The sequence below is a fragment of the Coffea eugenioides genome, chromosome 7 (assembly GCF_003713205.1).
Source record: "Coffea eugenioides isolate CCC68of chromosome 7, Ceug_1.0, whole genome shotgun sequence".
NCBI classification, from domain to species: domain Eukaryota; kingdom Viridiplantae; phylum Streptophyta; class Magnoliopsida; order Gentianales; family Rubiaceae; genus Coffea; species Coffea eugenioides.
In genome coordinates this window covers 34,136,617-34,152,703 of record NC_040041.1, presented here as the reverse complement: position 1 = coordinate 34,152,703, position 16,087 = coordinate 34,136,617, and the positions used below count along the sequence as shown (strand labels likewise).

The window sequence follows — 16,087 nt, the reverse complement described above, 5'->3', positions numbered from 1 at the left end:
GAGCAATAAGCTATGCTAGAAAAATATGAACGCATACACTAAGGCAAGTATCCTAGACTGTGTGGTTTTTATCCTACTCTGTTTTAGATATTTGTCGAGGTTTAATTTAACAGTAGATTATGGAGAGATTGAAGGAGACTCTATAAAAACTCTTTTAGAGAGAATGGAAAACACAAATGCAACAGACTTTATCATATGAACAAGCTTTTATAATACTTTGTTTTCTCACAACTCTTCTTCAATCTACTATGTTCTCGACCTCTGCTTTTAGTAGTATAGAGCAGGTAGAGTCATAAATATCTAATTTTTCAAATCTTTCATTAGCATTCATATACATTCTTCCTTACAATCTATAAAAGCTTCTTTAAATTTTTCATAATATATTCTCTAATTATTTTTAATAATATCACTAATATCTACAATATTTTTATCCTACTCTCTAAACCATAGTTATTAAACCCGGCCTGGAGAGGAATCCGGTGAAAGAGGTGGGTCAACGGGTTATTGGTTCAACCAGTGGGTGAGTAGTCCAACTGGTGGGTCACTACATATATTTAAATATTATGCTTTATAATTTTTGATATTGTTAAAACTATAATAAACTATGTTATAGTAAATACTCAGTTAGTCCAATTTATTATACAATCATTAATTCTTATAAGAATTAACAAAACCTAAATTTAATTAGTAATCCACCAAACTTCAAGTATAAAATTTTATCTAAGTGTAATTATCTAGTTTATTTTTGAATTTTAAGCACAAAAGGTTATTAAGAATAATATTTGTTTTTAAAATGAATTGTGTAATATGTTATTTTTTAAATCCATTTCATAATTTATAGAATTTAGAGAATAATAAAATTTTATTAAAAGATTCCAAACAAATATTGTTTTGAAGAAATAAAATAAGAATAAAAATCTAATATATAATATAGAAGGAGTGAATAAGCACCAAGTGAGCTGCTAGGCTAGTGGTGAGTGTGTGTAGCTTTTATACTTGAAGTTCGAGGTTCGAATCAGCATTGGAGTATTTTCAAATCATTTTTTATGCCAAAACTGGGTTCCTTACAAACTGTCTGGTTCAATCGAGTTGATCGGTTGAACCGTCGGTCCGTTGAAAAGTCAACGGGTTTGGTGCACAAACGATCCAATTACAAACCTAACCCCGTTTCATGGCCGGTTCACCGAGTTGACCGGTTGAACTGCCGAGCCGGGCCGGATTTAATAACTATGCTCTAAACACATAAAGATATTTCCATTTCAACATCCTTATAAAATATTCTATATAAATCAAATTTATTTCCAAAACCCCTATCACATTGGCCAAAAGGTGAATGAGACTGAACAATAACAACATAGAATATGATAACAAAAACAAATAAGGAAAACGATTGAATTGGACTTCGATGTCTTCATACCAAATGTAGATCTATCTCTTAGCTTTAAAATGGTATAAAAATTACCTCAATATGATATTTGTAACTCAAGATATAGCCGAAATACCACAAGGTGTCAAAGTTGGAAAACTTTTTTTCTTTTGTTCTTGATTGCATTTCCTCTCTTGCACTTCATATCTTCTTTAAACTACTTCAAATCATCAATAATCATCCAAATATGTTCTGAATTCACTCCCTTTGATGATTGAATCATTAAACCTACATAAACATGAAGTTTTTACCATTAAAATCCATAGAAATGCAATTTTTACCACTTAAACCACAAAATGTGCATTTTCACTAAAACCCTAGTTAATTAGCTATAAAACTAAATAAAACTCACCAAAACTAACTAATAAAACACACTAAAAACACGTAAAATATACTCTTATCATATATCTTGTTATTTAGAATTTGTACTTTATTCATATATTTGTACATCTTATGCTTTGTCATTAATTTGGCACTTTGTTGGTCAAATTACACATTTTGTGATTTAATACTCACACTTTATTTATATATTTGTACATCTTATGCTTTGTTGTTATCAATTTTACACTTTGTTCAAATTATAGAGCTCATTATTCAATACTTACACTTTATTCATATGCATGCCTTTATATCTTTTGATTTCTTATATTTGCACTTTTAATTTGGTTGTATAGTTTTTGTCATTTGGCACTTATAATTTAATCATTTTGTTCTATAAAATATGGTAGTTACAATTTTTTTATTTGATTTGTGGCACAACCCTTGTTATCAGAAATGATATTCATCCATTTTCACTTGCCATGGAACCCATAGGTGTTATGTGACCATTTTTAATTCTATAAGAATAATGTGGTAACCAGTAAAACCACAAGAGGATTATTAGTAATTTAAGCATTCATAAAAGAAGTAGTACATTTGGTGGGCAAAACGCTAAAATTGTCTAGTAAATTACATTTCATTACTATTATTGAAAATTAGAAAACTATCATAATAACTTTTATGCTTGTCTATAAATTCTTTTATTCTAATTGTCTAATGACTTTTAATAAATTTTGAATTCAATTAATATTTAATAGGGATTTGTTGGAACAACAGAACATATTTAGTAGAGGTTTATTTACACATTTTTTTAAGCTAAAAATAAACTCTCAATTAAACATTAAACTATTTTATCAGTCCAAATTTCAAAAAACAATAAAGACCAAGACATAGCCTTTTTTTTAACTTACGACATCCCACTACTCTTATAAAACTCTTAGAATTTGTTTAGTTCATGGATTAGATGAGATAGGATTGATTCCTTATATCACGACTATGAATCTTGGATTGATTTAATTTCATATTATTTGTCCTAGTCATCTAGTTTTTGATTGGTGATGGGATATTTTAGAAAATAGTCTAGTCGCATGTTTTGATGAGTCTAGTTTTTGCTTTGTCATAGTCTAGTCATCAAATCTTGTGTTCTAGTCATCTAGTAAAATAGCACTCACCTCTGCTAACAGTTACACTCACCCCTCTTGAATTTGGAAAATAGCACTAACCGCCCCTAGCATGAATTTGGAGCCTGTAGTTGACATAAGATTGGATGAATTTAATTTTATACTCTAAGAGTTTAAGGTTGTTAGTAAACAAATTTGGGACAAAAAAATTAAGGCAATAAACAAGTCTAAGATAATTAATTAAACAAAATTAACAATTATTTTTTGTTTTATTAGGCACTGTAAGTGCACTTACAAAATTGTGCCATTTTGATGCTCCAACATGGTACAATTTTGTAATTGACAACACTTGAGAGAACAATGCAAATTATAAAACGATAAATGGATACATATTTTCTTTTTTCCTACCTCAGTCCACCATTTTCCTTCCCTTGTGGTTTTAGGTACGAATTTGTCTATTTAAATGCCAGTCAACTTCTTTTGTCCTTAGACCGAGGCTGTTAGTTTCCCTTTTATTGAGACATTGAGATATGATCCAAGTACTACAACACCATACGTCTTTGGATCCAAATGCCTAAAATGAAAGAGCCTTCTCTGATAGCAGTACTATACCTTAATCTCTCTAGCCTCTAGTTTATATAAAACTAGTTACTAAAGCAAATCCATTTTTGGGTCTTGTTCTTTCAATTTTTCGCTCATATTTTGTCTTTTCACTCTATATTTACTACTTAATAGGTAATTGTGACGATCCCCCCTCCTCTAAAGCATACCTCAGGGTTTGGCGGACCGTCTACCTAACTCTCGCCAGGATTCACTCACAACCCTAGAAGCAATAACAACAATCTCAATAACAAGAACAGTCGCCATATCCAAATTTAAAAAAAAAATATATATATATATACACACACATTCATTGATATCGAATATCCATACAGGCCGAGAAGATAACAAAAGATTCATGCTCAAGTCTAAACCGATAAAACTAAGAAGGTTACAAGGACAATTAACAAAGGATCTAGATACACACTCCAGCCTTCTCCAACTCACTCGCCCACATTCTCACCCCCTGTAAGGAAAACAACCTCATGGGGTGAGACTTTGCCCGGTGAGATTCCAAGACAACAAGCAAACGAAGTAGCAAGTTGGCAGTTACACATACCACAATTTCAAAACGAAAAAAGTAAACGTTCACAAGATAAGTCATTAACATTTCAAGTCAACAAGTCAAAGACACAATTAACATGTTCACGCATAAGAATACAGTTTACTCTTGTGAGCTAGTTCGATGGCAGCTTGTCCAGGATCTGTTAACACTCCATCAACCATGGAAATATAGTAACAAGTCTAGTAGAGCACCGCTTATCTCCAGTTTCCGTCTACCGATTGACCCTCTTACCGTGCCTAAACTCCAAAAATAATAGTATAGGTAATACTCGAGTATATCGATTCCAGAGGAATAAACAATAAATATTGCCCATGGTTTGTTAATCTCCTCGACCAACCCCTTGTTGAATCGATTCGACTAACTAGCCGATAGGATTTGGGATCCCAAGCAATTACTTTCAAGTCATGCACATGAACATCAATTCATTTGCAAACAGTGCACAATATTTTAGTCCAGTTAGGGCAAGTGTGATAAAGTACACACTCGCCCAACCAAAACCAGTAAAGAGCATTGCAATAACATTCATTCAATCAACGATCTCATGTCAAGTATTGATCAATTGTATCAAAAGAGCATTTCAACAAGCAGCATGTTCTGCCATACAATTGGTACACTCACCAACTGTTCAAAGCCTATCAATGTCAAGCTCAAGCTCTGTTTCCTGGCAATTCTCAAAATCTGCGATTACATATATAAGATAACAAGAACCTATCAAATATTCAACATAATTTTTCAAAAGTCACACCTTTTACTTGTAAAAATCACAACAGGCACAGAATGGAGCAAAAAGATGTCAAATATAGGCACAGGTTTTGAAGAAAGGTGACAAAAATCTCAAGTTTATAGTTGGTTACGTCCACTACAAAACCATTACTTTCCTCTTTTTAAATCACTTTGCTTTGGCTAAAAGTCAACCTATGTATGAAAAGCAAGATTTTCTCAAATAACACAAGCAAAATAGGTTAAAATCACCCTAAACTTATACCTCAACTCTCACTCTCTCACTCAACCAACCAATAAAGAATTTGCAGCAATATAACCCCAAGTTCCTCTAGTTAACCCTATAATTTTCAACCCTATTCATGGCAAAACCACTATCAATCAAGATAATATGTCATAGGGTGTATGGTACATATTCTAGGCAAAAAAAATCTATTAAAATTTTACATATATAAAATTCTAAACTAAACTATATATATCTTGTACCAAAACTGGAAATTGCAATCTAACTTGACAAAAACATGAAATCTTCCATAAACATCCTCCATTTAGCTTCTATCGCTTCCTATATCGAATAAACTTAAAGTTAAGAGAAGCAAGAGAAGTTTCTTACCAAATTATCTAAAAACCCTAAGATGGAAAGCAAATCAAGAGCTTCCTTCCTCCAAGAACTTCACCAAAAGCTTCCTTCCGCACTTGCCTCAAGAATTTATGGAGTAGATTAGGGTTTCACTCTTTTTCTCTCTCAAGTTTCGACCAAGACTAAGGGAAAAAGAAGAAAATTTGATTGATATAAAAGTGTGATTTAGATAAGAAGGAAACTTAGTCTTGGTCAAGGTTAGCTAGATGACTGACAAGTGGCGCAACAAGGTTAATGTCTATCTATTTGTCTTTCGATTTGTCTCTAATCACCAAAATATCTAGTGTTTCTCCAATTAACTCTTAACACCTCTTATCACATAATCCCTTTTGCATAAAACTCTTTCTTGTCTACCAAATTTATTTAATATACCTCACTAATTGGTCATACTTGCATAATGCACTACGAAACTTAATATGCACCAAATTAAATAACGCAAAAATATAAAAATCATGACTTAACCATTAAAACAACCAAGAATTTAAGACGAGTAATATAAAAATAAAAATAAATAAAATAAATACATAATTAGATAAAATAAATAAATAAATAAAATATGATAACAACTTTCGGGTCCTCACACTCTCTCCCCCTTAAAAGAATTTCAATCCCAAAATTCGTACCTTTGCTCGAAAAGAATTCGGGGTATATCTTCGGCATTTCCGCCTCTAATTTCCAAGTTGTTTCTTCCACCTCATGATTTTTCTACAGAATTTTAAATAAAGAAATTTGCTTATTCCTTAGTTCTTTCACTTTTCGATACAAGAGTCACACAAGTCACTCCTCGTAAGTTAGAGACTCATCAATCTCGATATCTTCTGGTTGAAGTATGTGAATTGGATCTGGATAGTATTTTTTGAGCAATGAAACGTGAAAAACGTCATGAATTTGGGATAACCTCGCTGATAATTTCAATCGATATGTCAATTTCCCTACTCATTGGAGAATTTTGAAGGGTCCTATATATCTCGGTTTCAATTTCTTTCCATTACCTGCCTTGATACTTCCTTTTAATGGAGTGATTTTAAAAAATACTTTGTCTCTAATTTCAAATTTCGAATCATTTCTCCGACTATCTGCATAGCTCTATTATTGACTTTGGACTGTTTAAATTCTCTGATGGATTAACTTCACCTTTTCATATGCTTTTTCAACCCACGATATTGTTGTCGGGTCCAAAACTTTTCTCTCTCCTATTTCATCCCAATAAATTAGTGAGCGGCACTTTTTCATAGAAAGTTTCGTATGGTACCATTTGAATAGACGCTTGATGACTATTGTTATAAGCGAACTCAACCAATGTCATGTGTTGGCCCCAATTGCCTCCAAAATCCATAATACACGAACTCAACATATATTCAAGGGTTTGAATGGTTCTCTCCAACTGTCCATCTATTTGAGGATGATATGCTGTATTAAAATTCAGTTTAGTCCCTAAAGGCTCTTAAAACTTTTGCTAAAATTGAGGGTTTCTATCTGATACTATACTCACCGGTATCCCATACAATCTTACAATCTCATATATGTATAGTTTAGTGAATTTTTTCAAAGAGTACTTCATATTAGTTGGTAAGAAATGTGCTGACTTAGTCAATCGATTCACTATTACCCAAACCGTATCATAACCTCTTTGAATTCATGGCAAACCTGACACAAAATCCATCATAATATGCTCCCACTTCCACTCAGGTATTTCTAGAGGTGGCAATAATCCTGAAGGTTTTTTATGTTTAGTTTTAACCCGCTGGCAAGTAAAACACGTTTGGACAAATTGGGCAATTTTTTCCTTCATATTATTCCACCAGTATAATTCTTTTAGATCTTGGTACATCTTACCACTGCTAGGGTGCATTGTATCTTTAGAACGGTGAGTCTTTTCCAAAATTTCCTTTTTCAACCCTTCATCCTTTGATACAACTATTCGATTTCGAAACATTAACATTCCATTTGGGCCTAAATTGAAATTAGGTAATTCTTCTTTTTACACCTTCTCTAACCACCTTTGCATTGTCGGTTCTTTCTTCCGAGCCTCTCTAATACGATCCAACAGTGTCGATCTCAGTGTAATATTTCCAAAGATGATTTTCTGTCGCTCGAAGCGCAAGTTCCATTCACTAACATCCTCTAACAGGTTCCACTCCTTCATCATTAGCTGTGCTAGTTGAGCCTTTCGATTCAGGGCGTCTGCCAAATATATTGGCCTTTCTAGAATGATAATTAATAGTACACTCATAATTCTCCAAAAATTTTATCCACTGATGCTATCTCAAGTTCAATTTCTTTTGGGAGAACAAATATTTAAGATTTTTATGATCTATATATACCTCAAAAGTCACTCCATACAAGTAAAGTCGCCACTTCTTCAGAGCAAATACAATAGCTGCGAGTTCTAAATTGTGAGTCAGATAATTTTGCTCATGAGATTTTAATTTTCGAGAGGCATATACAATTACATTTCTATTTTGTATTAATAGACACCCTAAACTTTCTCTCAAAGCATCTGTATATACTATGAAACCATCCATTTCATTTGGTAGAGTTAACACTGGCGCCATGGTCAATCATTTTTTGAACTCGTTTCACACCTAACGTCCCAAACAAATTTACCATGCTTCTTCATCAAATCAGTTAGAGGTCTTGCAGTTTTCGAGAAATCCTTTATAAATCGCCGATAATACCCCACTAACCCCAAAAAATTACGAAGCTCAATAGGATTTTTTGACTGATTCCACTTGGGAACAGCTTCTACTTTAGCCAGATCTACAGTGAGTCCATCTTTTGAAATTATATGATCTAAAAACTATACTTTCTCTAATGAAAACTCGCACTTACTAAATTTGGCAAATAATTGATGCTTTCTTAGAGTTTATAATATCATCCTTAAATGTTGCTTATTTTTCTCCCTAATCTTTGAGTAAACCAAAATATCATTAATGAATACCACTATGAACTGATCCAAATAGGGTTTAAAAATTTGATGCATTAAATCCATGAATGCTACTGGAACGTTGGTTAATCCAAAAGACGTCACTGCAGACTCATAACGTTCATATCGAGAGTTAAAAGTAATTTTTGGCATATCCTCCTTCTTGATTCTTAATTGATAGTATCCCTACCTGAGGTCTAATTTAGAGAAAATAACGGCCCCTTGCAATTGGTCAAGCAATTCATCAATGTGAAGCAAAAGATATTTATTCTTAACGGTTACTGCATTTAACCTCCAATAATCAATACACAATTTTAAATTCCCGTCCTTCTTTTTGACAAAAATACTGGAACTCTCGATGGGGATTCACTCTCTTGTATAAACTCTCGCTCTAATAAATCTTGTAGTTGTAACTTCAATTTCTTAAGTTCGATATGCCATCCGATAAGGAGTTTTAGAGATGGGGTAAGTTTAGGAGACAAATCAATCTTGAATTCTATCTCTCTCTCAGGAGGCAATGACACTAGTTTATTAGGGAAAACATCTGAATACTCGTTTATCACTAGCACATTCTCCTATTTCACCTTATCTTCTGGAGTGTTTACTAGATAGGTTAAATACCCCTGTGCTCTCTTCCTCAATAATTTCCTAATTCAAATTCCCGAAATAATGAGGTTAAGATACCCCTCACATCTAATCTTAAGGTCGTCTCTCCTGGTATGCAAAATTCAACTACTTTCGTTCTGCAATTAAATCAAACATGATATCGGGTTAGCCAGTCCATTCTTATAATGACGTCATATCCCTTAATGACTAGACTTATAAAGTCTACCACCAATTTTTGCTCGCCAACCCAAATCTCACAATTTCTATACACCATGTTAGTGAGTAAACATTGATCACTTGTGAGTGTTCTAATTTCCAAATTGTATGGTAGCCTCTCGATGTGACGCCCCCACCTCACTTTAAAGCAAACCCTAGGGTTTAATGGACCACCTGCCTAACTCTCATCAGGACTTATTCACTCACATTAATTTTAGAGATAACATTTCTCATTAAGCATTTAAACATTCATTCTTAAGTACATCACCAACTAGTGTGAAACATAAATCTATCCAATAAGAGATACAATGCAAGTCTTAACATCAATATATGACATTGGACCTCCCAAAACACTCTGACTCTACTCAAGATTTCTTCCAACTTCAACTCCTGTAAGGAAAACAATACTAAGAGGTTGAGTTAGAGTTCAGTGAGGTTCAAAGGGATCAAGTATCATATTACAAAATAAAACATTCACTAAACACTGCAATTTTAGGTTATCAAATTCAATAAAGGTAAACAATCACTCTGTCAATCTTTTACCCGTGGCAAATTTAAACATTGCCACAAACCAAATATTTTCACCCCTTACCCAATAATTACTTTCAGAGTGATTTGCCTTCCCGCAGTAACCACAAAATAGGCGAGTTACCACTACCTGGCCTTCTCGAGGTATGCCTCCATATTGCTCTCTTCCTAATTGAGCTCTTCCAGACGAAGCTCCTTCAGATTTTCATTGCGACAGAGGTGGAATAGGGGCAAATCTCATTCCACCCACTTCTCTATTGGATTTAGAGGGTAGTGCATTTTTCTAGGTTTTCCAAGATTACCACTGAGTGTACCTTTTTTTCTAGTTTGGAAGGCTCTCAATTAAGACTTGGCACTGTCTACCCTTTGAGCTCTCTTAAGAGCCTCCCCAAAAGTGTTTATCTGCGCAACAGCTAAGGCTTCTTGTATCTCCAAGTTCAACCTTTGTATAAATCGTCTCTTCCTCTTTTGCTCTATGACAACCAGTTCAGGAGCGAATTTCGACAACTTAGTGAACTGAGGCTCATAATCAGCAACACTCATCATTCCCTGTTGAAGCCTTATAAACTCATTTTCCCTCCTTTGCTGGATTATTTGGGTTACAAATTTTTCATTAAACTCTCTAGTAAAATTCATCCAAGTCCAACGCACTCTCTCCCTCTCCCATTTAGGTCGAATAATGTTCCACCAAGATTGAGTCACTCCCTCAAATTGGAACACTGCGAAGATTACTTGTCTTTCCTCCGAGTATCTCAAAGCTTCAAAAATATTAACCATGTTTTCCAACTAGTTTTCAGCAGCTTCTGAGTCAGAGCCCCCGAAGAACTTAAGTGGGTAAAATTTTAGAAATCTTTCTAGGGCCTGATTCTCTCCTACTTCCCGATCCCAAGGTTGATTTGCAGTCCTAGGCCCTTGATCCTGTTGGGGTGCTAAACGCTCTAGAAGGTCTGTCATCCGATTTAAGACAGTAGCTATTGGGTCACCTATGTTGGCCCCCTATTCCTGGTTTTGATCGATCGCAGATTCTCGCTCTTCCCCTTGTTCTTGGGGTTGCCTAGGTCTACGGCCTCATCGTCGTAGCCCGGCTTCCATATCTCACTGTCAATCTATGTATAAATAATTGGTAATTAACTACGTATACATAAGTTGCTAAGTAATTTCAATCCAAAATGCTTGTAACTCACACAACATTGTAACAAAATAAGCACAAAATCATTAGGTTACATTCCACAAAATTGTAAGTTACAATACATATCAACTTCAAACATATTTAAAGAAACCAAACAATTCACAAATACATGAAATACTCAACAAACAAAATCATAAACTTCAGTTTAACTTTAGTTCAAACAAACATAAAAGAGAAACAGTTCAACAATATAGTGAAATTATCATAGCAAACATAGCTAATAACTCAACCCTCAGTTTTTAAGTTCAACTTAAGACTCCATTGGTCTAGTCTTGGACAGTTTCATTGGACCCAACTTCTTCTTCTGATTCTTCTACCATGGGTTCCTCTTTCTCTAGATCCTTCTCAAGATCTTCCTCTGCCGGTTCGACTTCACCTACAACTCTAGGAACTTCTACACCCTGACCTTCCCCATTTAAATTCTCTCCCACAACCTCTTCTATCAAAACTTCAAATTGAGCTAGAATCCCCTTAGTTCGGTCACTTATCTACCTTACCATTCCTTCCAAATGATTGTTAGTCGCTTGTAACTTCTCTCTCAAATTATTGGTCCTTTCCTGTTCGGCTATCAATTCCATATCCATTTCTCGAATTCTTTCACTTTGCATTCTCGTAACCGACCTCATCTTGTACACCCTAACTACCTTGTACAAAATCACAAGTCCTAAGTCTCTATCTTAATTTATCACCAAACATCGATTCCACTTCTCCCTCAAGCGCAGCTTGCCCTTTCTCGAGTTCTAGTTCAGATTCATTAGGGCTACATGCCCTTGACCTTCATTGGGTAGGTTCACGTGTACCACTTCTTCCACGAGTACTCCACACTCAGTCAAGATATTCTCCGTTCGGTCCTTCACTTCGTTCACCACCCAAACGAGGCGATCATTGACCTCTTGCACTTGTTCTCGAAAAGCATTAGTCCGCTCTTGTTTCTCGAAAATAGAAGTTTCAAACTCTCGAATTCTAGCACCTTGTATTGTGACGACCCTACCTCCCCCTAGGGCGTACCCAAGGGTTAGGCGGATCGCCTGCCCAACTCTCGCTAGAACTCATTCACTAACGTTCTTGAAATAGCCTTTGAAGCCTCGAAATTAACATAAAAGTTCCATTTCCAACCAACAATTCAAACTTAATTTAAAATCCAAGAGTAAAACATAGGATTATATTTCTAAATATTTCAAATACATCTCATCTACAAAAATACAAGTACGAGAGATTTTATACACTAGTTCATGGCTACTTGCTCCAGTCTCCACACCTATAAGGAAAACAAACTAATGGGATGAGCTCAAACTCAGTGAGGTTCCCAAACAAGCAAACAAGCAAGTAAACACAGGAACATTTACACTTAGCACTTTGCATACTTGGCACAGTAATAAGCAGTCATTCAAGAATCAATCATTCATTCATTGAAAGGATACATGCTCACTTGAAGCGATTCATTCAAGTCATTCATTCATTCATTCACCAATCATTTTCCTTATCCCTCAAACATTAGAAAACATTTATAAGTGAAAACTCCTTCAGTGTTCATGTCATTCATTCATTGATTTCATTGCATTGAATTCACTGACCAGTTCTCCACCGGACTTCGTGATAATACTCAAGTATACCAAAATTTTCCCAGGGTCACCAGCCGCCCAACCGAATCTGCTTCTGGCTCGAGTCGACTGGCAACGAAGGGCAAGGGCCCAATTCAGCCAAAAGGCTTACATTCATCCACAAGTAGCATTCAATCATTGAAAATTCACTTTTGCTTGGGTCGAATGCAATAAAGTACATACTCGCTCATCGAAAATCCATTTAGCAATCATTGAAAGGCATTTAACATTCTTGCAACATTCACAACATTTCACATAGTCATTTAAAGCATATACATGCAAGGAACACTCACCTTTTAAAGTAGACCAAAACTCAACGTTCGACTCCGGATCGTGCTCGTTCCTACCGTTAAATCCTAAAAGTAACCAAGACAAGATGTCATGGTCCAATCATTCAGAACTTAGGTTAATAAGGTGATCACTTTAGCCTTAATCATGAGCCATACGCCTATCAAAAATCGGCCCCTCAAAACACAAAACTTAAAGACAAACTTGAAAGCCAATTGAGAATGTCCAAGTGCATTCTAGGGCTATTAAGTACACTTGCTTAATGCCACAAAATCACACCAATTAAAGTTTAGGACCTAGAAAAAGTTTTCTCAAAGTTTTCCAAGTTCCACTCAATTCATTTGACAAAATTTTTCAGCTTTGGCGACATTCTTTGAAAAAGTATAACTTCAGTTCCGTAGGTCAAAAAATCACAAAACTTACACCATTAGAAAAAAGACTCGAAGTACTAATAGACTTTGGAAGATATCTTCATGAAATTCAACTCATAGGTTAGTCAAATTTTCAGTTCAAAATCACTACTGTCTCATGTGCAAAACAGAACAGTCATGGTTTTTCAAGAAACTTTGTAAATTTGCTAGTATTTATAGGAGTTGAACGAACCCCTGATTTTTACATGGTTAAAAGAGCTATGAGTCTAGTTTCAAATGCAACAAATGGAACTCAATTTGGATTTTTCTACACCAAGATATAACAGATTTCCCAAGACTGCTCAAAGTCTCCTGCGGAAAAAATTTTCAGCAACACTTCCTCTTATTTTCTCTAATTTCCAGCCATTTTCAAGGCTTCATTCTTACCACAAGACAGCCCCAAATCAAGTTCACAAGGTATAGAATACATAGAGTACTTATTTTAGCCGCAAAACTAGATATAATCAACATATACCTAAGCTGGAAAATTTTCTACCAAGGCTGGAATTTTGCAACTAAGGCTGGAAATTCTTATTTGGAAACTAAAAAGTCACAATAAAGCTACAAATCTTCATACGAGTCCATAACAAAGCTAGATACCATCATACCATAGCTGACAAATAAGAAACAAGGCCGACAAAATGAAACCCTAGGCTGAAATTTCACCAATCTTCACCAAATCTAGGTTATCTTCCATAAAATTCAAAATTTCAAGTCATCTTCACCATAAATTGCAAAATAAGAAAGAGAAAGGAAGTTGTCCAACTTAGTACCTTCAAAACCCCTTGAGAAAGTGAAGAACCAAGCTTTCCTCTCCAAAAACTCTCCACTACAAGTTTCCTTACTTCCTTGGAGCAACTTTGTCGGTTTAGTTTTGTGATTTCAACTCAAACAAGGCAAGATTCAAGATGAACTTGGTGGTTTTTCTTCTCTCTTTTCCTCTCCAAACTCACGGCCAAGAAGGTGAAGAAATGAAGGAAAATTGTGGCTAGAGGAAAGATAAGAAGGAAGAAAGTTTCTTAGTCAAAGGTTGCATGGATGGCCAACACTTGGCGAGCCACCAATTTTTCTCTTGTTTTTGTTTCTTTTCCTCTTGTTTTTGGTCAAGAATTTTGGCTAGGCTTAGGGTTAAATTAGGGTAGGATAAATGATAGGAAAATAAGAAGATTAGGGTAAGAAAGTATTGGTCAAGTGGTGTCCTCAATCGGTAACAAACGGCGCGAGTCGGTTCAAGCCTATTTAATTAACTTATGGTCAAGTTTCAGCTTGTACTTTTGTTTTAACTTATAATTCACTAACCTACTCTTAGCACTTTTAATCGCATACCTCCTCCTACTTAATACCTACTCTTATCCACCAAATTTAGTGCACACACCTCACCAATTGATCACACTACCACAATGCACCAAAATCCTAACTTACACTAACTTTAAAAGTAAAAGTAAAACTCTTGACTCTATTATTTATTACAACTATTAAGGGAATTAATTCGTATTAAAGAAATTATAAATTAACTTATTCAAAATAAAATAGACTTATAAGAAAATATAAACAAATTTTCAATTCCTCACATGTATTATTAGCATTGCCCTTTAGCATTAGATTTTAGTATGGGTCCTATTATTGGCATTGGTCAACCTTCGTCTCTTATCCGCTATTGCTAGAACTACCCGATCAGGGTACAAGTAAGTCCTGCAACAGTCACAGTGTCCCACTTTGTACCACAGAGCCTAACAGTGAACAGGCCCCCCCTAAAATGTTCCTGGTAACTAAGAACTCGACGAGACCTTTCGGGACTCTCGCTCCCACAATCTTTTTCCATTTCCTACATTATAAGCAAGAAGATTTAAAGCAATAAGATGCAAAATTAGACACAAATATAGCAAATGTATTCATCTAACACTTAGACTTAGACTTTCAATCCATCTAGGCTACTTCAAATCTAGACTCTGATATCACCTGTGACGACCCCACCTTGTCTTAGGGCATACCCTAGGGTTTGGCAGACTGTCTGCCTAACTCTCATCAGGACTCACTCATAATCCTAAAAGCAATAACAATAACCTCAATAACAAGAGTAGTAGCCATATCCAAACTTAACTATGTATATATATATGCAGATTCATTGACATCGAATATCCATACAGGCCGATTAGATAACAAAAGATTCATGCTCAAATCTAAATCGATAAACTAAGAAGGTCAGTAGGACAATTAACAAAGGATCTAGACAGACACTCCAGCCTTCTCCAACTCACTCACCCATGTTTTTGCCCCTATAAGGAAAACAAGCTCATGGCAGTGAGATTCCAAGGCAACAAGCAAATGAAGTAGCAAGTTGTCAATTATATATATCACAGTTTCAAAGCGAAGAAAGTAAACGTTCACAAGATAAGTCACTAACATTTCAAGTCAACAATTCAGAGACACAATTAACACTTTCCACACATAAGAATACAGTTTACTCTTGCGAGCTAGTTCAGCGGCAGCTTGTCAGGATTTGTTGACATTCCATCAACTATAGGAATATAATAACAAGTTCAATAGAGCACCACTTATCTTTAGTCTCTGTCTATCGATCAACCCCCTTACCAGGCTCAAACTCCAAAGATAATAGTAGAGGTAATACTCAAGTATATCAATTCCAGAGGATCGAATCCAGCAGAATAAACAATAAACAGTAACAATGGTTTGTCAATCTCCTCAACCAAGCCCTTGCTGATTCGATTCGATTAACTAACCAATGGAGTTTGAAATTTTAGGCAATTACTTTCAAGTCATGCACATGAATATCAATTTACTTGCAAATAGTGGACAATACTTTAGCCCAGTTAGGATAAGTGCAATAAAGTACACACTCGCCCAACCAAAACCAGTCAGGAGCATTGTACTAACATTCACTCAATCAATGGTCTCATGTCAAGTATTGATCA

At 35.0% G+C, this 16,087-nt stretch overlaps 1 protein-coding gene across 1 annotated transcript; it reads right to left on the bottom strand.

Moving 5' to 3' along the window:
- Nucleotides 1–10,008: 10,008 nt before the first annotated feature.
- Nucleotides 10,009–10,443, bottom strand: LOC113777278. The gene has a single exon (XM_027322315.1). The coding sequence runs from the start codon at nucleotides 10,441–10,443 to the stop codon at nucleotides 10,009–10,011; it is 435 nt and encodes a 144-aa protein (XP_027178116.1).
- Between the last annotated feature and the right edge of the window lie 5,644 nt (nucleotides 10,444–16,087).

Coding starts and splice junctions, on each gene's coding strand:
- LOC113777278 (XM_027322315.1), bottom strand. CDS start 10,443: ATGGTTAATATTTTTGAAGCTTTGAGATACTCGGAGGAAAGACAAGTA.